Here is a 23520-nt window from a genome sequence, read left to right as displayed (position 1 = left end):
AGTCACCCCGCGCCGCTGGGGAGCGGCGTCACGTGGGGCGCAGTCTTGTGACCGGCCGCGAGCGCAGCAGCCGGGGCCGCCCGCGCGGTGCGGGGCGCTCGGGGAGGGGCCGTCCGCGCGCCAGGGGCCGCTCAGCCGCTTCCTCCCCCCCCTCCCACCGCGCCCGGCCCCGAATGCGCGGGGCGCCGCCGCCGGGGCGCTCGCGCCGCCGCTGAGCTCCGGCGCCCCCGGGCGGGGCGGAGGGGCGGCGCCCGCCAAGTTGGGCGCTGAGGCGAGGGCGCCGCTTCCTCTTCGCCCTCCCGGCGCTCGCCGCGCCGCTCCGCTCGGCTCCGCGGGCAGGCAGCGCCGCCGCCCCCCAGCATGGACAACAAGCCCCTGCTGCAGGAGCGGCCCCCCGCCTACAGCCCCGCCGCCCAGGGCGCGGGCTACGACTACGGGCAGAGCAACTACGGCGCCATCCCCGCCCCGCAGCCCGGCTTCCAGCCGCCCCCGCCCTACCCCTACCCGGGCGCCGCGGCTGCCGCAGGTGGGTCTGAGGCGGCGGGGGAGGGCTGGCCGCCAGCCGGGGGGCGGGGGGCCCCCGCCGTGTGGAGGAGAGCCTGCGCCCCGCTCCCCCCGCCGCTGGGACGGGGGGCGGCTCCGGCGAGGCTCGCCCCGCGGTGGCTGGAGCGGGGCGGCCGCGGGCTGTGGAGAAGGGCCGTGGCCTGCGCCGCGGAGGGGCTGCCCGGGAGAAGCGGGGCGGGGGAAGCTCTCGAGCCTCTCTTGCCTGGGGCTGCCCTGTCAGGAGCGAGGCGGTCGGGTCGTTGCAGTTTTCACGCCTAAAAACAGTGCGGGGAGGAGGGCGTGCGGCGGATCCAGGTGTTGGAAAGCGCCACCTCCCTTTCCCCTCCTTCCCCGGGCGCTCTGAGGTGTAAGGTCGTGCTGGTGTTCTGCCCTCCCCGGAACAGCCAGCGGGTTTGCGTGCGTCCCTCGGGTGCCGGGGGTTGCCACCTCAGTGGCAAAGGGGCACAGCCGCGCTAGCAGTGAAACAGACCCCGGGCTTGCGCTTGTCTTTGCATGCACTTCACTGTACTCTGGTTAATGTTTGTTTTTTCTGATACACTTCGGTAGTCTTGGAGACACTTAAGCAGGTGAGTAGGTACAGTACTCTTGTTAACTGAATTAATACTAACCTCCGTCGAAGAAAGAAGTAGACTCTTGGGAAAGACTCTGCAGAGTTAAGGGAATGCTTCAAAAGTTACAAAAAATACACTGAATGCAGCAGACACAGACCCCAGTCATCAAGCATTGGGCTGACTCTTGAGGCCATAGGTTGATTTCCTGCTAGTAACTTGGAGCTTATTTTCCTACAATACAAATATTACTGATTATTTTCAGTTTAATTTTAAGTAGTGAGGTTGGTGGACTTTGCAGATGCATGACTTATTCAAGAAAATCTGAGAACCGTACCCTGGGAGAGAAGCTTAAAATGGATTGTACCTGGGCAAAGTGTACCTTGACTGTATGATTACACTGCATACATCTAACCATCCCTTTAAAAAGTTTGGGTTTTAAAATTTTTTTTAACATTTATGCGGTAGTTAAAGGCTTGTGTTTTCTAAGTACAGCTGTTAAAATGACACCTTCACTAGCTAACAACATGGGTTTTCTGAAAGGTTTGTTTTCTCTGCTATGCAGGCTGCTGCCTTTCCACTTGCATACTATCACTCCTACATCTCTCTCCAGTTATAAACTTAATATATGGAGCTTAAGTTGGACACCAGAGGAAGATTTAGTCTTTTTCAACTAGTTTGCCTGCTGGAGTGGGGCATACCTGATCCATAACGTCCAGAAGTGAAATCTGTGATCATTGTTTGTTTAAACTGTTTTTCCCTAGTGCTCAAACAGCATTGAAACAAATTCTCAAAGTTAATTATTAGCTCAGTGTCCTTTTTAGATGGTTAAATTGTGTCAGATACTTGGGTTTATGAAGTGCTGTTAGATGTGCTGAGTAGTGTGTTCCAACTCTGATTTTGACAGAGCTTCTTAAAGTGCTCAATCAAGACTACATTTCTATTTATTTTTTTCCATGTTCTGTTTCCATACTTTTTAATTATTATAATTGTTCTTTATGCCTTATGTGTGGTGATTGAGGTTTTTTTCTTATTTCAGGGTATGCTGTTCCTCCACCGACATCACAGCCAAACTATTCGAGCACGTACACCATTATTCAACAGCCTGCTACCACAACTTCTGTAGTAGTAGTTGGTGGCTGTCCTGCCTGCAGGTAAAATAGCTCTCTAGTTGAGCAATAAACTCAGTCTTGGGTTTTATTTTTTAAATTACAGGTATCTGTATAGTTCCTTGGTTTTCAATAGTTTGTATGTGTGTGTATTAGAATTTAATTAATTCAACAAGCTCTAAAATTTAGCAGTTGAGTCCTTTAATTTATGTAGTATGAACTTGTCCTAAGGGGCTCGTGACAACTGCTATAGTTAATACAGTAGACTTTATATATGAACATGAATCTGTTCTTTGTGGTGGAGAAAGATCTGTACGTGGTATTTCAAATGAAAAGGCAGTTTAGTCACAGATGTTAAGGGTCAGTTCTTGGGGGAGAGGATGACAGGAAGTCTCTTCTGATGTGTTTATGCCCAGTGATAGTGAGTAGCATGATTTTATTGTGAAACTTTCTGTAATCTTTGGCCATAATCACTTCTGGTTATCTGGCAGTCCTGTGGAAGGGCTTCCGCCGCTGTGGTGCACATCCACATTACCAACATCCAGACTGTGCAAAACCAGGCAGGGCGATTGTCAGTATTGGTTGAAAACATCAGTATCTTCAGGCTTTAAAAGATCTCTTTACTTTAAAAGTCCTTTTACTGCAGAAGAACAGGGAGATTAATACATTTGATTCAAAGTGTTAATCTGATGAAGTGGTGAAAACCAGAAAAAGTGGTCACTATTGGAGTTGCAACAAAAGAACAACTTCCCCTCAGAGATCAACAGCCATAAAAAAAAAAAAAAGGAAGGAGGCACTCTGTTTCCACATTAGTGCTGTAAGTCAGCTGTAGTCCCTTTGCACTTCTCAGTTCTTCTCGTCCCAGGATATTAGCTGATGGGTGAGGGCAGCCAGATTGCTGCTGGTGCAGTTCAGGCACTGGTGTGCCTGGCCAGCTCTGACTCAAATGCAGAATCATTCCCCTTCCGTTAAAATGTATGGGAGTTACCCTTGTGGCCTCTTGTGAGGCCTTGTGAAGACTTGCTTAATATTCAGCAAGTCTGAGCCGTCGCTTATCCATTTCAAAATGTGTAGGAAACAGACTTGCTAGAGTAGCTGAAATGATACCTGGTTTCAGTGTGATGAATGTGATGGAGATTGTCATAGTAGCAGAGGCTGTCCCCCAGATACCTTTTGGTTTTGTTAGAATTGGTGTTTGTCTGAGAGTTGGTACCTGTCTTCAAAGGTGGATTCAAATGAGAAGTATCTTGTGGTGCTATGTAAAAACAGGTGCCTGCTGAAATGCCACTAGTTAAGGCTGAAAAACCTGTACCAGCTAGAGCTATTGATCTAGAAGCTGTATGTTTTAAACAGTGAGGGAAAGCAACTGCTGCGCTGTTCAGAGGATGTGGTAGATCCTGCCACGTGAGTAATTAAATTAAAATGCTTATGCTTTAGCTCAACCAGAAGACAGGAAAGATGTTATGCGTTGCCTGGTAAAAGGCAGGTAGTGTGTTTATACAGACCTTGTGTCCCTGAACCCGATAAATCTCAAAACTTTTTACTATGGAAGTGGTCTTTGCAGTAACTTAAGATCGGTAGACTCTTGCTGCTGTTCTTAGGGTTTTGGGTTTTTTCTTTTTTCTGGAAGTTATCCTGGGATGTTCTAGGAGACACCTTTGAAGCAATCATTTGCAAGCATAATAGCTAACTTTAGCCAAATTTGGGAAAATGAGCTGTCTTTCATAAGGTGTTTGTAAGTGACCTCACTTGAATAGTGTTCTTAAGGTATCAGACTTGCTCTGCTGGAGGTACCCAGTGCTCTGTGCGTTGCAGACTCTTTCCTAAAGCAAAATACCCTCCACAAAACCCTTGTTTACTCTTGGATCCTCAAGTTTTGTTTTAGGCTGTGGAAGAAAAAAAAAAAATGAGGTGTGAGAACTATGACACGTTGATTACTATGAGGCATAATACTGCACTGCTTAAACTGTAGGACTCTTCTCAGCACTTCTGAAATAGTCTTGATCAGGGAATCCCTAGGATGAGTAACTGCATCTAGTAATGGCGTGCCGTAGCCTTCTTCGCAGTATCACTATGTTTTTTCCTGATTGTCTTTAGAGGAAGAGTCAAAGTGACAGGGTAGGAGGGAAAAATCTCAGATTGCTTGTCTTTTGACTAGTTAAGGAATTGATAGTCTGGTTCTTCAAGAGAAAGGACAGGGAGGCTGGGTGGGAAGCACACTATTAGAAATAGTCACAGGAACCTGAAGGGTCAGGGTTCATGTTCTGCAAGGTTACGCTGCTGCTTCTCTTAGCGAAAGAGCTCATAATCCTCTTTGACTTCTCAAGACCTTAAACATAGTTCTGTATTACTTCCTTGGCCTGAAACCTATTTGATAAAGAATGTGACATGCAGCTCCACTCTGAATACAACACTGAACAGAAAAGTTGTTGAAAGGGCATTGATAAAGATAAAAAGCTATTAATGGTACATAAAAAACTTCGTTATTAAACTGCCAAGTCAGTCATTATGTTACTCTTCTGATTTGATGCTGTGCATGATTGTTAGAGAAGTCCATCTGCTTTAGATTATCAGGAAAGAGCCTTGGCTGTGGCTGTGGAATAATGTAACTGATAGAGTAGGCTAAAGCCCATTGAGAGGACTTCTACCATCAGAAATACAAACCAGTCTTTTACACTATGGCATTTATGAATGTTGCTAATGGAAAGCAAAACAATTTCCAACTTAAAATATATGGTGTTGAGGAGAAATACACAGTACTGGTCTGCTATTTGGGTAGAGTCTATTTTATTGCAGTCACGAATGATCTTGGGATTAATAAGCTAGCTACAGTACAGTCGATCTTTAGGCTTGATTTATGGTATGAAGTAATAAAAAGTACAAAGTATCTCCCAAAGTAGCCTCTCCACAAGTAGGTAGTATGCCCCTGGTCGCTATGTAATTGCATTTTTTTTCTTCCATCTCTGAAGCATTGCTGCATCTGAGGCTGACTCTCCTGTCTTGCAAGCTGTACCTCTTGCTTAGTTATTCATTAGTCAGATCATACTAATTCATCATTGGTCAGTGTTGCTTTCTAATTACAGACTTCAGTATTAATGTGTGTTCCATCCTTCCTTGCATTATTAAAGTGTCTTGGGTGGTTGTAGTCCTGTTGTCTTAGTGTGAGTTCTTATCCCAACCCTGATGTGCAGAGAATTAAACTGAGTTGCAGAATCTTGTTAGCTTTATTGCTTGTAGTTGACATCTAAGGATGCTTTTAAACTATTTTATGTTCCCAAGTACAGATTGAGTCATTACAGCCACTAACTTCAGAGATTCAGCCAGGTGTAATTATCTTTTTAGCTTGGACAGTGCAGTCTGGCTGCTTCTCTTGTGGTCACTTTCATTTTCTTTTTCCCCGTCTTGGGTTGTTGAGTAGAACAAACTGCAAAGGAATGTTTGCTTTCCTATTACTGAATAGAAGAAAGATCCCTTTAAAAATTCGTGAAAACATTCTCTTCATCTGATGTTTGCAAAATCTGGGACAGAGCCTGTGATGGACCCTGTTGGGTTTTTATTTTCCTGTTTAACACGTATTCATTTGTTTGGAAGAAAGGGTGGGGGAAAGGACATAACGCCACTGCCTCGTGGCGGCTTTCTCTTCTGACAATTATGAAACATCTGCTTGAGAAGTATTGTAGGGGGTCCCAAATTATAATAACACTGAAGCTTCTTCCAGGACTGGAAGATGAGACAAGTTTGATTAAAACTGTGTTTATTCTCAGATCTCTTACAGCCTTCTCCCTGCCACAGTGGCTTGGTTTTTTTGGGTTTGGTTTTTCTTTTGAGTGGAGGTTTTCTGACCTGACAAAGTAGTAAGTTATCAGGTTTTGACTGAAATTTTGTTTTCTTCAATTAAGTGCATCTCTCCTGAGAGAACAGGCTCTGGGAAAATTGCACTTAGGTGATAGAGTACCTCAAAATTTCAGTCTTCTGGTTTTACTTCAATTATTTCAATTACAAGTGCTGTGTGTGGTTTGATAGAAGGTTCTTCAGGATATAGTTTTTCTATAGTTATTCACAGCAACTACATTTAAGCTTTATGTAAATATTCTTACTATAATTTCATAATATGTACTGGTTAAATATGCAAGGAATTAAAAAAAAAGACGTAGCTATTTAGAAAGCATGTCTGATATTCTGAGGAAAACCTGCAGATTTTTTGTTTCTAACAGCAGGCTGCCATGCTAGAGATCCTTTTGAATCTCGTGAGTAAAGCCAACTTTGAAATACCATTTCAAGTGCTGTAAAGAGGAATAGCTCTAATAGTGCAGCAGCTCCTGACACTGGTTTTAGTCACAAAGATGATCAGCCTGTGCTGGGAATCAGTGTAGCTCCCTTATACTACAGTTTGCAGCTTTTCGTAAACGTATGCTGTTCAGGCAGGCCGGGGTGTTCATCCCTGCTGCGCTGTAATTTGGTGGTTGGAGCAGTCAGGGCATGAAATTCAGCAGTGACTTATGCACGTGATTGCAAAGAAGAAAGCCTTGGTACAGCGGACTTGAGCAGATGCCATGAGTCTGCCATTTGGAATTACTGACTAGGATAGCTGTAACTTTTTTTCTTTCCCCTCAGCCTAACAGCAGAGGCACGCAGCTGCTTAGCAGGAAGTCTCTTACCTAAGACCAGAAGAGAGGAGGTGGTAAGCCTGTTAACAGGGTCCCAAGTGAGAACAACGTAGCTCTTGCTGTTTCTGAGGATTTTTGTTCTATGGGTCTGAACTGATTTGTGGACAATAATCAAAACACATTTTTCTAATAAATGAGACTTCATGCAATTAATAAGATACAGCAGGAATGTATTCCCTAATAGGACCATATAAAAATGATAATCTGGTCCCTAATGCCCAGTCTGTCACTGGGCCTGAGTTGATAGCACTTGTTATTAGTGTCACCATTTGTCTTGGTGTCTGTACTCTGGTAATTAGGATTTCTTTGTAGCAATGAGTTGGTCTGGGTGAGAGGAGGAAACTGGTCTTGTTTGTTGGTAACCAGAGGTGATACTGATTTGCCTGTGTATGCAGAGGAGTGAGGAAAAGCCACACCAGGTCTCAGTCTAGTTCATCATGGACAGATGTCCACCATCTACAGAGAATTTTAACTGGCATGCGTAGCCTCATTTGTGAGGCTAGGCTGTTGGTGTGAAGCCATGAAGCTTGTCTCTTACTTAGTGTGTTCTCAGAACTGGAATTAAAGCAGTGGTGCTGCTGCATTAGAGAAGGCTGGTGATTTGTGGGCATTTCAAGAAAGACAACAGCTAGATACAGGCTGTTCCCATTGCCAGAATCTCTCTGGTTCTGCAGCCAGCCTTCTGTATAGGAAGTGGGGCCTAAAGCATAAGGAAGTTCAGATAAATCTGCAAATACTGTGGTGTCTCTTACTTGAAGGTGACTTTTAAGGATAATGGCGTTTTTACATATATGTATGGCTTGTGTTGAGGAGGGCGAGCCAGTGGCTGTGTATAGATTTGGGCTCCTTTCTGTGAATACGGATCAACAACCATTCAATATGCCTTCAAGCTGAGCCTAGAGGAGCTGGCACCTCTCTTAATGGAAACTCAAAACTGTTAGCGTCCCATGCTTACTCAGTAGTGGCATATATAACTGTCAATTCTTTTTCTTCTGCTGCTTGCAGGTGAAATTTAAACATGCTTAACCTAGCTGCTGTTGTTGCATTAGCTAGGACAGACATAAAGAAAAGCTATCGTTCGTTTATATGTTCAGAATTAAAGATTTGGTGTGCAGCTTCCAAAGTTTCCATTGAAATCTAAAATTAAAGACTCAACCGGCCTCGGTGGCAGGAGAGATGGCGTACTGATTTGAAAATTCTACTTGCTTGATCAGTGAGGGAGTATCTGTGTAAAAGACAGCTGGAGACACCCTTAAGTGAAGTGTAGTTTCTTTTCAGGTCTTGCAGAGCTTGTCGTACAACCAAACTGTCTCTGATTAGCTGGGATGACCTTTTGAGTTTATTTGTAAGGGATAAAAAAGCTGATAAGCACACATTTAAATACTGTGAGGTAGTGTGAAGTCTAAAAATGCACGTGTTAAATTGTACTGATGCTGTGTCTGCAGATCTCACTATTGGCCCTCTGATCCTGAGCATTTGACTTAAGATACCAATGTTTTAAGATTTATTTTCAAGAAGGGGGTTATCTGAAAAGTAATTTGGTTTTAAATACTTGTCAGTGAAATAATTGACCTTACCTTATGGAGTTGGAAGCTGCAGTTATAGCTTAAATCCAAGATGCTGCTTGCAGTATAAATAAACCTTTCCACTTTATTTTTAGATTGGGAGTGGTGCAGTTATAATCAGCTTTTATGTGGTTTATGCTGTAGAACAAAATTTATGTTTGGTTACATTAGTGAATCTACAGTTTGAATATGGAGTGTCTAATTACTCTGAAGCTCAGGTAAGATACACAAGCAAAAACCAAAATATTTGTATTCTCCTTTATAAAAAGTTCTTATTTCTCCCTCTAAATTTAGTAACTGGCTAAGCAGTGATTGGATAAGTGTTCATCCAAAATTAGGTGGTGACACAAATCACCAGAGGCCAAAAAGTGTTTGTGTAGCTAATGCTGTAGTAGTAATCATACCGCTATAGATGCGATAGGAACTGGCTCTGAAATAACAGGTATGTTGTGGTGGAGGTCACGCGGATACAGTTCTGGTAAGCTTTCCAGATGAGTGTTGCCTGTAGCTGACTCGGTCTGCTGCTTGGCTGTACTTGTCCTGGTCTTCCTCTGTTGCTGACCCAGCAGTGCTTCTTGTGGCTGGCTTCATCCCTCGCTGGTCCTTTTCCCTGGCTCTGGTGTTGAATATGGATGGCGATTTTTTTGTTTGTTTTTTTTAATTGGCATTTTGCATTACTACAAAACACTTCCTGAATAACTCTGTTTAGGGGGAACGGAGTTCAAAATAAATTCTATTTAAAGTGTCAGGGACATCTGCTGACCAATAGACTTGGGCCTTGCAAGCTGATTAAGAGGGTTGATTGTAATGGGTTAGACAGCAGTTGTCTGTGCTTGGGTTTGCAGCTACTTGGGGCTGACCAGAAGTACCCTGATTGGTCCCTCTCTAATGTTCAATTAGTGTGTTTATTCTTTAAGGTCAGGGCAAAATTAGCCCGCTTATACTCTTAACTGAACACACTGGCTTACTTGTCAAAAAGGCAGACTTCAGGGCAGGAACTGAATATGGAATTATTAAGAGACAAGGAGAAGATTTTAAAACACTAACAAAGCAAGAGTTGAATGCCTGCAGGAAGGGAATGCTCAATCTGTGTGAATGAAAAAGATGGCATTAGTGTAATAGCAAAACACAGCAAGAAGTATGATAGCCTTAATGTGCTGTGTACTGCACTTAGTATGTGTTTCCCGAAGTAATGTTATTTTTGGTGTAATTGAAATGCCAGGAAAAGGGACTTTGCCTTTCTTGGCTGGATTTGTAGTACTGAAAACTGCCTAAATCTTTAATTACTCCGAAACATCTAGATTATGTCTGAGGCTCTTGGTACACATAGTATATTACTGGGTTAACCTGTGGAGGGGGAAAAGGAGAGGCCTCACCTCCTGAGCTTCTATTGCTGATTTTTATTTGGTCTGAGGGTGCTCAGCATTTCATGCATTTCCACGAGTACGAATTGCCATAATCAACTTCTGCATCCAGGCTTGCCATATTTGGTTGAATGCTAGTGTCCTTTCTGTCGCTGGATCTGTAACCAGTCTGGCTATCTAAACAGTTTTGAATTGCTTTGCATTTCAGTCCTATTAGCAGATTCTTCCCAGGAGATGGCACTTCTAGTAGCACATCTTTTCCCTGGTGAATGAAGTCGACAGTATGAGAGCCCTGTTTACTGACTCCAGTCTTTAACTGCAGTCTAATTTTGAGGGTCACTTGCAATGTAACTTTACAATTTTAGTGTCCGGATATGTCCTAGGCAAAGAGGTTGTACAGCAAAGGAATTATGCTAGAGCTTTCCTGTTAGCCTTAAGCCATGCTATATAGCCCCCCCCAATACACAATAATATGCTCAGGTAGGACAGCTAATTGGAAATCTCTGGAAGCAAGGGTTAGTAGGAGGCTCTTCAACTCTGCTTTAAAAGTCAGTCTAATAAAAGCATCTCTGCTTGGGTTAGTACTCTGAACTCAACGTAGCAAGCAGATTTTGACATTTCCTGGCACAGGCTAATGGTTTAACAACTGGTTTGGGATTGGGACTTGAAAGTTGGGTAGCAAGGGTAAGTTGACGGGAGCTACATTTTCTTTACTAGTTTTCTTTCCTTTGAGACTTTCTCATTAATCCACTTTTTTTTCTTTTTAAAATTAGGACGAAAGCTGTATACAGTGGTCTGGATGAAGCATTGATAATCCAGAGTATATGGGAAAAGTTTACTTCATGATACGCCCCTGTATGATATTTGCCTTTTTTCTAGTAGTGATAGTGACTGCTGTTCTGTTCATAACTTTTCAATAACTCCTTCCATATTTCTTTGCCTGGCAGTACTATCCCCTCTGACTGCTTCCCCCATTGGTATTTCACTTTCCTGTGGAATGCTCTGTGGTGAGAGGGGAAGGGAAGCAGGCACTGCTCCCATGGTCTGGTGGGAATCCTGGGCTATAAAGTTCTTAGTCTGTGTCTAGTGTTCTGCTACTAAAAAGAAGTATTAACTAAGCTGAGCAAATCTAGTGCCTGTAGTTTGAGTGCTGTTTGCTGAGGTGATGAAGGGCAAGTACTGTGAGTCAGTGACGAATGTGCCAACACAAGGGTGAGTTTCTGCTTTGCAGCAGAAATGGCCTGGCTCCTTCTTGTCTGCTGGCATATAGTGTAATTTGTCAGCACTTTCACCATAGAGGTACAAATGTGTTGCAGGCCAGCTGGGGGGTACAGGATGCCTTTCTCTCTGACCCTCATAAACCCACTGGACATACTTGTCATCAAGCCAGCAGCAGTGTAACGGCTAGTTGATGGCACGCAAAACTATGTTCATCAGTCCCACAAGAAAAGCTTGCAGTATCAGCTGGGCAGATGTAGGCGTTGCCAAACCTGACCTACAGAAGAAAACTCTGGTAAACTGCATCACAAAGACAATCAGTAGTGCTATTTCCAAGCAGCTTGCTCTTGCTGCTCCTGAGTGTGTCTGTAGTCGATGGTCAGTAGCAGAAATTAAAACTTGTAGTAGAAATACCAGAAATGAAAGTGGGATTCTGTGTGTTAAGTCTGTACATTCTGTAAGTCAGCAACTCACTGTGGCAAGGCTCAGTAATTTGAATCAAATACAAAGTCCCAGAAGGTAAGCTGGACCAACTGTCTGGTATGGCAGTCTGTTTGTTTAGGTCTCATTGGTGGAGACTGTCATATCCTTTTGGGGAAGATGTAAAGAAATCTATTGATAAAGAAAAAAGTTCCACTGTAACCTTGTGCTTGATTTCTTAAACATTGCTTTTTCTTCAGTTGGAGAATAAGATACTACTGATACTGCAACTATTGTACAAAGTACTCAGTAAATGCTAGTTTTTTTAAAGTACTTCTGGTATTAACAATACTATCTGTGGGTGACACGCCAGAACCATTGTCCTTTACAACATTGGCTGGCTGTATCAGTGTGCTGAATATGGCATTTCCATCCTGGAGAAAGGTGGTTTTATGGATTTGGGCAGTATCACAATACTTTTGAAGTTTTATTTTAGGCCAATGTTGATGCCTGGATTTGTGATTTGGTGATAGAGGTATGGGAATAGGAGCTAAAAGGGACTGGAGAGAGAGGTGAAACAACTTTCCATGTTTGAGGAGGCTTTCCTGAAGTGCATTGGAGCTGTGGGGGGAAAAAAAAGGTGGTACCTACACCACTGAAACTAACTCTACAAAATATGTTCCAGCTCTGGGAAAAACAGTAGGATCTGAAGTCCTGGGGAGTTTGTCATAAAAGCAGAACAGTTCTGCAGAGCTGATCTCTTGTTGTTCTTACCTCTCTGGACACACAGATGTCAGTGTTACAGAGTAATCTTACACTGTGGCAAAATAAAGTGTTTGCACTGATAGATGGAGCTCTGGTAGTGTGCATGCCTGATTTACAAGGAACAGAGGGGTGATGATGTGCTGAGTTTGTAGGAGTAGCCCCAATGAACAGCATAGGCTACAAAAGTCTAAGCTTTGGGACACTTGTGTGCCGAGACTAGAATCCGTTTGGTGATTTGAGCATTAGTCTACATCTTTTAACTTGTTGCCTTAAAGGAGTGTTACTTGAGGATATGAAACTAAAACTACTGCTGGGATCAGCTGCATCCTGACAATACCTTTATAGCAAATACAAAGTCGACTTTTATCACAAGAATTCCGTAAACAGAAATAAAGTTCATCAAAAGGAGGGGACTTGTGTTGAAAGCTTAAGTGGAACATGAAGCTGTATAATCAGCAGAATATCAAGAACACTTTGAAAAGTGTTTGACTTCTTACGATGGCTGAGGGGAAGGAGAATGGTTCTTAAGTTTAATCAAGTTGTAATGTTTTAGCCAATTGCAGTAAGAAAATGGTCTCTGAGTCTGCATGTTCCTTCACTCTATTTATATGTACAGTAGATTGTCTGTGACTGCTCTGTAGGGAAGTAACAACTTGTTGGCCTTGGCACCTTGCTTGTAGCATGTATTTCAAGGTCACTTAGCTTGTTTCTGTTGACTTTCACTGCACCAGGGAATCTTAAGAGGACACATTTTGTTCAAGTGTTTTGCTAAACTCTGAATTTTGACTTTTTAGTATAGCTGCTCTAATCTCTTAAGTCTGAATACTCAGGTTTTACTGTCTGTCTTCATTTTGGGGGAGCACTTCAGAAGGAAGTCAAGGACTGAAATTCAGGTAAATTTCTGCTGTCACAGAACTATGCCGAAACAGAATTTCTTATCTAGGGTGGTCATTCAGTTCGGACTCAGCTGGAACCAAATGACATCAATAGTAAGTTTTCATACAGTTCTAAAGGGACATCAGTTTTTTCAAGTAGAAACTGGGATCACCTACTGAGGGTTATTTTAATAGTGATGTGTGTTTGGCCTTTGGACTTTTCTAGCTACCAGAAATAAACTTGTTAAACAGCTTATGACAGTAGTGCTGCACCTCTGAGCTGTTCTGGTGACTTAGGAAGTCTGAATGTGAGTAGTTGGCATAGTCCTCTCCACACTTATTTAATTGGCACTTTCCACAATGAAGTGCTGACATTTGGAGTACTCTTTCACTGTAAATCTACAGTTAGAATTTTTTTAAGTCCTTCTTGCCCTGCTAAACTGGTCAGAGCCCAGTGCACCTAGCCCTCGGCATGTTGGTTATGTTGACTTCTACTCTCTGAAGAAAGATACTGCAGGAACCAGACATTGCTGAGTTGTGTATTAATTTGAAGTAACAGACTGAAACAAACCTGTTTGCATCTTGCTGTCTGCAGTGGTTTTAACCTGCTTAGTGAAAGCATGAGCTGGATGTTTTGCCAGAAGCCCTTAACCAGTGTTACACAATTCTCTGCCCATTCAAATCCTTCCCTTAGGAAGAAGCTGAGAAAAAGCACCAAATCATCAGATCAAAACATTCTGAAAACAAGGATTTCCACCCCCCACCCCCCACCCCACCCCCCCGAAAGAGCTCTACTGCATGTATACTGTGGGAGACTTGAGTTTGAATGAATTCAGAGGGTTCACCCCAGGATAATTGTGGAAACTAGGCAGGCAAAGCATATGACACAAGTGTGACTGCTGCCTGCTGTAGAAGACCTAAAAAGCTGAGAAATAGAGTTGTTTGGTATGCGATAACCAGTATAACAACACTGCTACAATTAAATCTTTAGCATTGTATCATTCCAGAAGAGTCAGTAAATTATTTTAAAAGCAGGCTTCTTGTAATTTTTGTGACAGTAAACTTCAGTGACACTAAGGCTTAGTTCTAGAAAACTGTACCCTCACCTGTACAGAAAAACTTTACCCCAAGAAGGGCTAGCAAGGTATAAAGGTTGATACCTGCTTACAGTCTCTGTCCTGAGTGGATGATCTTTTGCTGTGCAAGGTTAGTTGAGCTAGGGTGTAAGAATACAGGAGAAGAGCCATGACTTTCAGATTCTTTAGGGACCAGAGATGGCTGCAGAGGCACAGGCTTTCTTGTTAAAGCTTTCTGAAGTGAGAGTGTGTGGGACTTGCTCCCACTGTATAGCAGGTGCTATGCCTGTAATGTGTTCTTCAGTGTACTTACTGTAACCAATATTTGGAGTTGATACAGCTGCTTAGAGCTGTGGTGGCTATGTTTTGATCAAGAACCAGTCCTGGATTGCAGTGATAGAGAAATGGTTGGTGCCTGGAACTAAAGAGCTAGTTTGAATTAAACCTTTTAGACTTCTTATCTACAGTCTGATCACCTGCAACTTTCCTGGTTTTCTTTAAGTGGTATAATTCAAAATCTTCTGCTGCAAGCTATGAAAATAAAGGCCCTTTAAAGGAAAAAAAAAAACCACTCCAAAACCTCTTTGTGTTTTATCTTGCTATATAAAATGTTTTTTTTTTTAATGACTGCCAGATCAGAGTGGTAACTTTGGGGCAAACTTGGTGGGTGTCCTTGACTGAGTCTGTTTTCCATTTTTACAGGGTTGGCGTGTTGGAGGACACCTTCACCTGTCTTGGTGTTTTGTGTGCCATTGTATTCTTTCCAATTGGGATTCTGTTCTGTCTTGCACTGAGGCAGAGAAGATGCCCTAATTGTGGGGCAGCTTTTGGCTAAGGGGACAAACGTGGATGTGCTTATGGAAGCTACAACTGTTAGCATACTCTTTCTAATGTAAATGTCATGTACAATCATTTTATTTGCTTCAGACCTGTTTTGTAAAGTGTGAAGAAATTTAGTCTCTTGCATGTAATTTAAACTTAATCTTTTATGAGCATGTGCATTGCAAAACATGAAAACCCAACTTGTTTTCCATGTTTAGTGGCACCTGTTGACAACTAAATAAAACTGCTTTTCCTTTTGCAATCCTCAACTTGTGGCTGGATTATTAAGTATGTGACTAATGTGTCTGATAACATGTAGTTTGAAAGTGGAGTTAGTAATCCTAGCTACAAAGAGGGATAAATATTTGCCAGAGTCCTTATGATAAAAAATAAAGAGATGGTTTAAGGTGGACTTCAAGCACATCAGCTGTTTTTGAGGAAAGGGGTACAAGTGCTAATGGCCCTAGTACTAATAAACAGTAAGAGCCCTATTTTAGTTAGTGAAGGTTTTGCTTGTAGGGACAACCTGGGCTGCAGTGGCAGTGTCCTGGCTGCTATAGCTGGTATTAGTTCACAGACAACAGCAGGGCATTCTTCTCTAGAAAGAGAGGCTGGGGCACTGCCATATATGAGCTGCCCTAAGTAAAGATTTTTGCATTTCAGATTATTTAATTCTGATACCAAATTATTGAATGCTTACAGAGTCTAGGCTGACTTGCCTCTAATATGCTTTAGAAAATGGGCTCAGGTGTAAGTTATACTTCTGAAAAGTTGGTGTTTCAAAATGGGATAAGGGGTATTTATGTAAGGTTCCATAGCAAATGAAGTGTCCTCAGCCTTGAGCTTGAAAGGCAGTGTGAGAGGAGGAGGTGGAATGAGTGGACTCTACCTCTGCAGCCATCACATGCTCATATACTATTTTTTGATATTAAGTAACTGAAAGACATTTCACATGACTTGAATTGACTGTTTATAGTAGTACAAGCAGGCACAACAAAACTAATATCCAGGGGATGCTGTAGGAAACATGTACATATGTAAAGTAGAATGATTTAGAGTAAAGATGAATCACTGGCAGTAGTTACAATACAGACTTCATACAGGAGGTGCAAAATACCACCTGAACTGTATAGTGCTGAAGTACCCACTGCTGACATAGAGTGAAGGGGTGGCTTTTAACAGTCCAGGCTAAATTTCTGAGATGATTATTACTGTAGAAAAAGTCTTTCAGATAAAGTCTGAGCCTGAGGTAATAAACTGTACAACTGTGCTTATGACTGAAGTTAAAAGCTGTATTTCACTTAACTCAGATACGGTACTATACCATTGCTAGGCTCCTTAACCAAAAATTTTCAAACTTAATCTGTGTTTCTTTTGTGGAAGGCTGCAGTAATGGAATAATTTCAAAGGCAGCTTTTTATATTAGAATTTGAGGAAAAAAAACCCCGGTGGCACTGTTTTATTATGACTTTTTATAAGACTGAAGTTTGACAATGTGTTTTAAAGAAAAAGTTACGGTTGAAGAATGTGTTGACAGTACAACATTAGCCTTAAAATAGGTTTATATTAACTCTTGAAAAATTAATATCTGAACATTAAGCAAAACATTACAAATTGTCTATTCTTAAAGGATAAATATTTATTTATAACCTAGGGTGTCTTTCTTAAACAAAATAATGTATAATCACTTTATACAGGCAATTCTCTGTTCTGGGATAAGGCAGTTGTTACATTGTTCTGTTTGGAAAAAAAAAAATCATCTTTTTCTTATTGAGTAAGTGGCATATGCAGGCTTATATTGTAGAACTTACCATTGCAGTTTCCAAATAATGCCAAAGATTTAGATTTGTGAGCTATCAGTTACACTGGTTTACTAGAGTAGCCAAACTATCTCCAGTATTTTCACAATTCCTACTACAAAAAAGGCATAATATAAAATCAAGCAAAGTGCTCAAACATTAGCCCAAAGCAATTACCTCATTAGAAAGTACAGGCTTAAAAAAAAATCAGAAATCCATTCCAGTATGATTCTATTGTACAGTAATTACATTTAAATAAATTTTTAGAACAAGTTTTAGATAGTAATTGTCATTACTGAAAATGGTGTTTATAAGGAGGAAGTGCATGTGGATGGACTGTATATTCATCGAATAATTGGTGCTGATCTGTCATTTGTTACTGTTGGTCTGAGTTTCACAGTTGCGAAAGGATTTTCTCCACTGAAAAGAAATGCACAAAGTTACTGTAAGGCTTGCTGCAATACAAAACCAAATTTAAAGCCATGCAGTTTCTTCATCCAAGTTGTTTGAAGACTAAGTTTGCTTTTAGATTAAAGGATTCTGTGCAACTCTTACTTTAACTTGAATTTTTAAAACAAGCTTACATATGAAGACTCATTTTGCAGTGATCCAAAATTTGGGAAGTTAATGCCCAGTTAGATCTGGACTTTTTTTTTTTGGTTTTAACCCTCAAAGACATAGTTTAAGTCCTGCTCCCTGTCAAACTACTAGCAAAACACACATTTTTCTGAGAAGGGCCTATGCAATGTATTTTACCTGATGCGACCCACTCTTGAGAAAAGTGCAACAAGTTTCAGCCATAATGTTTTACCAATGCCTAGGAAAGGTCACAGAGTAATTTGGGGAAAACATCCTTATTTCCCCTCACAACACAATAATATAAGCCAATATAAAAACCAACACAACTAAATTAGTGTAAGAGCTTTAAAAAAATACCTTAGAAAAGGTGGTTTCATAATGCCATTCATATCAGGTTTCTGTAAAAGAAAAATAAGATATTTACATAGATTCACAAAAACATGCTACAGGTGATTTCACTAGCCTGCTAAGGAAAAGAGACCCTATCATTCAAGCAGGTTAAAATATTTAGCTAGTTACTGTAATTGTGTAGTTCAGTTGAACTGTAGAGATGTAGTTGTGGAGGGTGAGGATTATCTCAGAACATCAAAATTAAAGCTAAAAAATGGTGTTAGCATTAGTTGGTTTGGGGTTTTTTTGTGTGGTATCCATCCCCTCCATCACCCCCCCCAGTTTAAGACTGGTGATCACCTGATGTCTAGCCAGGCATTTTACAGGTTAAAATAGCAAATGAAATGTCACTGCAGCAGCCATCACCCAAAAAAAAAAGGACAGAACTACCTGCATCACAAATATACCATACCGTTTCTATAGCATAATTTATAAACTGCTAGTTGTCACAGCAAAATGCCAAAACTAGGCTTGGAGCAGATCTTGCAGAGTGAATGCAGTTAGTGTATCTTCACATAACTGTAAAGTCATGAAGTTAAAGGCAGCAGCCAGCATAATGACATTTTAATAGTAAAAGCCTGGAGTGAGGGCAGATTTCTGATCAGTATTATGTGGAGGTTTTTTTGTACAACCTACTGTGTTTAGCTGTTGCTGATGCACAAAGTACAAGTTCAGGTATCTCCTGTGACTTTTCTGAGTAGTGGTGGTGAGTAAAAAAGGCAAAAAAATGGCTGATGGCATGTACCTACATAAATTTGCTTTGTTTGTATGGGAGTGATACAAAAGGAGGAATAGTTTTGCATAGCTATTGCTAATATTTCGTTATAATGAAAGTGTCATGTCTAAGCGTACAGTCTGAAGAGACTTGTTTTTATAGCTACAGTTTGCACCGTATTTCTGTGATTAAGTGTACATCATTCTTGTGAAGTTAAGCTAACCCAAAAGATGGCAGTGTCGCTCTGTCACAGTGCTACTAAAGGAAACAGTGTTTCAGGTGTGATAAAATGGAAAACTGTCGCAAAGTATTACCCTTCACAGGCCTGTTGTGCTACATGGAAGTTTTGGCAAACAATTTCTACTTTTTTCCCCTCTGACTTTTAGTAATGATCGTACTTCAAAATGACATATTTCAAACAGCAGGCTAAGCGCATTGCTTCTAATAGGTGTCAGATAAAGTTCAAAGTGAAAATTCAAATACACGTTCTTGCATGTAGAAGCAGGAACATGCAGTCACCTTTTATGTAGCAGCTTGACTTGTATTAATCATTCAGTCTATATGGCCATTTTGTTTCCAATACTTAAAATGTCACTGCTGAACAAGGCCTGGAAGCCTTTCCTTTTCAGGTACACTATCTGTTGTACCAGTAGTTCCTAGCTACCCTATTCACAATACCATGATGCAGGTGAAGAAACCTCTATTTATTCAGAACCTAATTCAGCAGGGTTCTTAGGCATGTGCTTGACTTGCGATTCCAATGAAATTGCTCATGTACATCAGTCATAAACAGAATTAGACCTTAGAATTAGGCCTAATTAGCCCTTAAAATTAATTTGAATGAATGAATGCCTAAATTACATGCTGCTTCTTACTGAACACCAACCCTTATCAAAGGTCCATCAACTACTATGTCTTTTTTAGTTGATATTGTTCTGCATAGTACTGTCCTACATAACACAGAATGAACAATTTAACTCGCAAGAACCATTCCTCATCTTTCCTCCTTGAAATACTGAGCTATTTTTTCTGTATATTCTGAAACAAAAATAAGATGCCTCAATGAATCATTTCCTGCTTCTGCATAAAAGGCACTGTAAGCATACTGGTTTACATGTACGTAAATTCTGTATGGGTCTACAAACCAGCCTGGTACAATGTTGAGCTTATTTCCAAAGCTTCATGGTGGTGTGGGGATTGGTGACTTGCACGGAAGCAGGAAAGACAAGGAAGCTCTGCAACTTTCCAAACGAACACTTGGGTTCAAGTGCAGCGACTCTCCTCTACAGTTCTCTTCCTTATTTTGTACGGTAACAGGTAAGAAGAATCATGGGGTCACAGTAAAAAGGTAGCTGCTATGAGTTATGTGGTACCTCAACAAGAGTAGTCATCATTTTATACTCCAGAATTCCTTTTTTTTTTTGTCTTGCACTCTCTGTGGAAATTTAGAATCTCAAAAAAGATGTATTTGTTTTCTACTCCTCAACAGGCTGTAAGCCCATTCTGACCCCCAAAGAGAATATACTGTTCCAGTTAGAATTGTGCCAGCTAAAAAAATCTGCCATTCCTCTAGGTTTTTCAGTTCAACAAGAATGTTAGTCCAGTAGCCTTAAGTTTATTCCTAAACCCCCTGAACTAATACCACAGAACAAATAAAACAACCCTTAAGGTGACTACTCTTGAGAACCGACTGAGAACAGTTAGCCATACTAAAGACAGCAGCACAGTACAGTGATACTGAGACAATTTAACAGATTCAGTAATTTTTAAAGCTCTATAGTAAGTCACCTTTTTACTTGTCACGGGGCAAAGAACTCCCTGTACTGCTTGCTTGGCAACTTCCACAGGCTGATACATCTTTTAACTATTGCAAACATAATTGCATTTGAAGGACATGTTGATCCCGTAGGTCTTAACAGCTAGCCATAGAATAAATGAACCAATGTATAAATCTGACATGACATAATTGTTAAGGCTCATTGCTTCTTTGTCCAAAAATGAAAACCACCAATGTGTCAAAATATAGATGCCTGTCTTCATAATCGTTTTAGAAGTTTCCAGATACTTGATTTGAAAGTGACTGAACACTGAAATTTAGATCTTATTTCTTGATATTAATTTCATGTATTGGAAAAGCTTTATTGTCCTAGGAACATGACATCACTGCACAAATTATGTACTTCTACACAACAAGGTTCATTATTGAGGAATAAAACCTCTTACTTGAATGGAGATTCAAGTATGCTGTATTCAAATAGATGTATGCTAATATTAGACTGTTCTGACCAAAAAAAAAAAAAAAAATCAGCTAATCTTTTAATAGGAATATTTAGATTAAAAAAACAGTATCCCAAGACATCGCTAGTCTAGTCTAAATGGGGCAATATCTCTAACTGAGAAGAGAGCTTCACAAGTACCTGTCAAGCAAGTTCCACCCTTTTTGTTATAAAAGACTTAGCTCTGCTTTTACTTCTTCATGCATTTTAAGGAACACAAATTTGTCTGTAATGAGAAGTACTAGCCTTTTTTCCCCTCCCTGCCAGAGAAAAGATGCTTTTTTGTTTCAATTTCTGCATCTGCAAGAGATATTTTGGCAGTAGTTAGTAGAAGCGTGTCTCTGTGTTGTATCTATAGCTGTTCTTCTGAAATAGCTGTAGAGTGGCTTTACAAAGCCAAGTACAACTGGAGGGAACATTTCTGAAAGGCCTGTATAATGCAGATAATAGTTTAAAATTCAGATGTTACTGACAATTGATGTAATTTGTGTCATGCTTGTGTATTTCCAATGGTAGTTTTTTCTACAGTGATGTATTGGAAGTTAGATTTTTGTTATTTAGTGAATGTTTCTATTTTTACTGATTTTAAAAACAGTTCATTCTCTTTGCTTGTCAGTATAACAAAGACCTGTTAACCCCCTCCAATGCCTAATACCTCTAAGTAAAAAATGCTGTAGGTATACCCAACATCCCAATACTAGACCTAAATGAAACAGAAGGAGAGGAGGCTTCTTTGAAGACAGCCATTGTTTCCTGGTGCCTTTCCATTTTACACAAGCACTGTTATAAATATTCTTTCATCCTTGGAACTTAAATGGACTCTTTCACCATTAATCAAAATGTGATACAACAAAACTTCCAGTTTATGCTTTTTAAGTTCCTTTAGTTAATTTTACTTCCATAAAGTACAAATTTACAGAGGCCACTTCAATTTCTACTGTATGATTCAACAGATTACTTAGAAAGCAAAAACATCTGTCAGAAGGACAACCCAAAATTTGCTTAGATGTTACAGTGATATACAAAATATTTTAGTCATACTGTTAAATAATAAAATGTAAATTTTTTAGTTATTGGCAGCCAACTATAGGATTCCTGACCTCTGAGAAGTTTGCTATGGTACCTACTGATGGAACTTTGCATCTTACTCTGTTACAGTCTCTCAATTTTAGCAGTGACAACCATAGTTTTTTTATATATATATAATCACAGAAAGTTTTTTGCCATCAAAATGGGATCTCTGCTTCAAGAGGCTTTTTGAAGAAAGTCTCAAAAGCATTTATCACCATTAGATACACGTCAGCAAAATGTTTAGTTAAACAAGCAGCAAGAAAAAGACTAGTAATTGCTTAATTTGATTAGGTAAGTCAGCATTCAAACAATGATTCAAAATTGAGACTAAATAGCAGAAATTGTATCTTTATATAGCATTATCTATTCATAAAAATATTTTCAGTCAGCTGTGGTTTTCCTGAATAGACATTAGTTACTACATATATCCCTCGGTGACATCCACAAAAACAACACTAACTTTCATGGGGTTGCGTAAAGCATTCCTGAATACCAAGTTTATGCTGTTTTAAATCCCCTGTCCCCCTATAGCTCTAAAATAACTTCAAATGATGGATTTGTACTACTTTCTGTGAGAATTTCTTTTCATGTTTCACAGATGTCATTCCCAAGAGGTCTGCTATGCAGAGTAAGTCTCCTCGTACTCTTAGCTATATCCCTGAACAATTCTTCTCCCTTCCTACTACTACAGATGGATTGAATTGCCAAAACCCATGATACTCCTGAAGACAGCCGCATCAAAGGGCCACTGAAGTCAAGTGCAAGTAGCTAAGGTAGAATATTCCAGGGCCTCATTTAAAAGCTCAGTTAAGTAGGTCAGAAAAGTAAGCAGGGCAGAACATTTGGATTCATGGTATTGATTACTTACCGGACCTGCATTTTCTGGTCTGTCGGTTGGTGTTTTAACAGTAGTACCTTTGGAAGACTCCATTCTTTTATCTGTTTGCAAAGACCCCAGATAGTCTGGCGGTGGGAGGACAACATCACCTTTTTCCACAAGATTTACAGAACTAATACTTCGGATTGGTGCAGGGCTGCAAGGCAGAACCCAACAAATAACATTTTCAGTTCCTATAATACATTTCTCTCACTTACCTTTAGCCCCAGGAAAGCACAAAAGTGCCTAAGCTGAAAGTTAATAAAGGCGTACAATCCCATTGAAGTCAGTGGGACTCTAAATTACAGAGTTGGAGTAAAGCTAGTTCTTGGGTCTTTGTGTAACCATTAAAACATGTTAATGTAATCAAGGCATCATAATTCAGACTGTTAGTATTTACTGTATAAAATATTGAATAACAGAGAACATGAGCAGAAAAATAACATTTTTAATAAATGTTAGAGAAGATTTGGGTATTTCTGCAAGTCCCACCCAAAATGTTACCTTGGCACTGGGACAAATGCTTTTTCTTCTGCTGGTTCTTCTAGTGGTCTAGTATATGATGATGGAAACCATCCTTTTCTGCAATAGGAAAGTTTTTCAATGTCATATTATACAAAATTGGAAAGATCTTTCAAAAGACAACAGTGGACAAAACATTAGACTCAACAAACTGAGATAAACTTTTAAAGACCTGATTTCTGATAATACCCAATTAGCATACAAAATCTCCCTAAAATAAGTGTGGTGATTTACCTTACAGAAAGATGCCAAGTCCCCAGTCAATGACAGCCAGCAAAAAAGGTGGAAAACCATTTAC

General features: G+C 40.6%; 2 protein-coding genes across 2 annotated transcripts in view; one reads left to right on the top strand and one right to left on the bottom strand.

The window, feature by feature from the left end:
- Positions 1 to 360: 360 nt before the first annotated feature.
- On the top strand, positions 361 to 15262 carry BRI3 (brain protein I3). The gene is made up of 3 exons (XM_059826488.1): positions 361 to 526; positions 2152 to 2266; positions 14874 to 15262. The coding sequence occupies exons 1-3, from the start codon at positions 361 to 363 to the stop codon at positions 15004 to 15006; spliced, it is 414 nt and encodes a 137-aa protein (XP_059682471.1). The 3' UTR covers positions 15007 to 15262.
- Positions 15263 to 17114: 1852 nt separating this feature from the next.
- BAIAP2L1 (BAR/IMD domain containing adaptor protein 2 like 1) overlaps positions 17115 to 23520 on the bottom strand; it is a 41663-nt gene continuing 35257 nt past the window's right edge. The window contains exons 11-14 of the mRNA XM_059826506.1: positions 23205 to 23282; positions 22692 to 22857; positions 17729 to 17769; positions 17115 to 17212 (exon numbers count right to left, since the gene is read on the bottom strand). Of these exons, the coding sequence (XP_059682489.1) occupies positions 17137 to 17212; positions 17729 to 17769; positions 22692 to 22857; positions 23205 to 23282 (361 nt within the window). The 3' untranslated portion in view covers positions 17115 to 17136. The remainder of the gene's footprint in view (positions 17213 to 17728; positions 17770 to 22691; positions 22858 to 23204; positions 23283 to 23520) is intronic.

This window comes from Gavia stellata, chromosome 18 (assembly GCF_030936135.1).
Source record: "Gavia stellata isolate bGavSte3 chromosome 18, bGavSte3.hap2, whole genome shotgun sequence".
Classification (NCBI taxonomy): Eukaryota; Metazoa; Chordata; class Aves; order Gaviiformes; family Gaviidae; genus Gavia; species Gavia stellata.
This window is presented reverse-complemented; position numbering and strand designations above follow the sequence as displayed.